Genomic DNA, 926 nt, shown 5'->3' on the forward strand with positions numbered 1-926 from the left:
GGAAGAGGAACGCCTCCGCCCAGCAAGGCCAGTAATGCACAGACATTTATACATTGAAGAACTTAAGAGTGTTTACCTCTTTGGAATTTCCTTATTTTTTCTTGCGCTTCCTTTTGCCCTTGCTTGTTTTTTTCCAGTTTACAGGCAGCTGCTTGCTCCTTCGCATCCAGAAGTTTTGCTGCCAGGTGTAAGTACCTTTCATTCTGCTCCGAGCAGGTGAGGAGCAGAGAGTAAAGAGAAGAGCAGGATCACTTATCTCCTGTCAGTGGGCTACAGAAAGACCTGTCAGCTGGGCCCTGGCCAGTGTGCTCAGTGGTTAGAATGTTGGCCCCTGGAGTGAAGGGTTTTGGGTTTGATTTGGACAAGGGCACCTACCCAGTTTGTAGGTTTGACCACTGGGCCCCAGTTGGGGTGTGTGCGGGAGGCAACCAATCAATGTATCTCTCTCACATTGAAGTTTCTGTCTCTTCCCCACTCTGTCACTCGCTCTAAAAAAATTAATGGAAAAAAATATCCTCGGGTGAGGATTAACAAAAAACAACAAAAAAAAGCCCCTGTCATCTTTAATATTACTCTTCGATCCAGCAAATCTACTTTCAGGCATTTTTCATAGAGAGAGAATACAAATTGCAGACTTGCAGGTACACACACGTTCACTGTGGTACTGACTGAAAAGGGAATTAGAGATCAAGTGTGGCCCCAGCCGGTTTGGCTCAGTGGATAGGAGCATCGGCCTGTGGACTGAAAGGTCCCGGGTTCGATTCTGGTCAGGGGCACATGCCCGGGTTGCGGGCTCGATCCCCAGTGGGGGGCGTGCGGGAGGCAGCTGATCAATGATTCTCTCTCATCTCTCTCTCTCCCCCTTCCTCTTGAAAATCAATAAACAACCAACAACAACAACAAAAAGAAAGAAATCAAGTGTGGCA

At 47.6% G+C, this 926-nt stretch overlaps 1 protein-coding gene across 1 annotated transcript in view; it reads right to left on the minus strand.

The window, feature by feature from the left end:
• DHX29 (DEAH-box helicase 29) overlaps positions 1 to 926 on the minus strand; it is a 38,076-nt gene that overhangs the window by 23,778 nt on the left and 13,372 nt on the right. The window contains exon 7 of the mRNA XM_015562611.1: positions 77 to 203. Within this exon, the coding sequence (XP_015418097.1) occupies positions 77 to 203 (127 nt within the window). The remainder of the gene's footprint in view (positions 1 to 76; positions 204 to 926) is intronic.

Source organism: Myotis davidii, unplaced genomic scaffold (assembly GCF_000327345.1).
Source record: "Myotis davidii unplaced genomic scaffold, ASM32734v1 scaffold496, whole genome shotgun sequence".
In the NCBI taxonomy this organism is placed as follows: Eukaryota; Metazoa; Chordata; class Mammalia; order Chiroptera; family Vespertilionidae; genus Myotis; species Myotis davidii.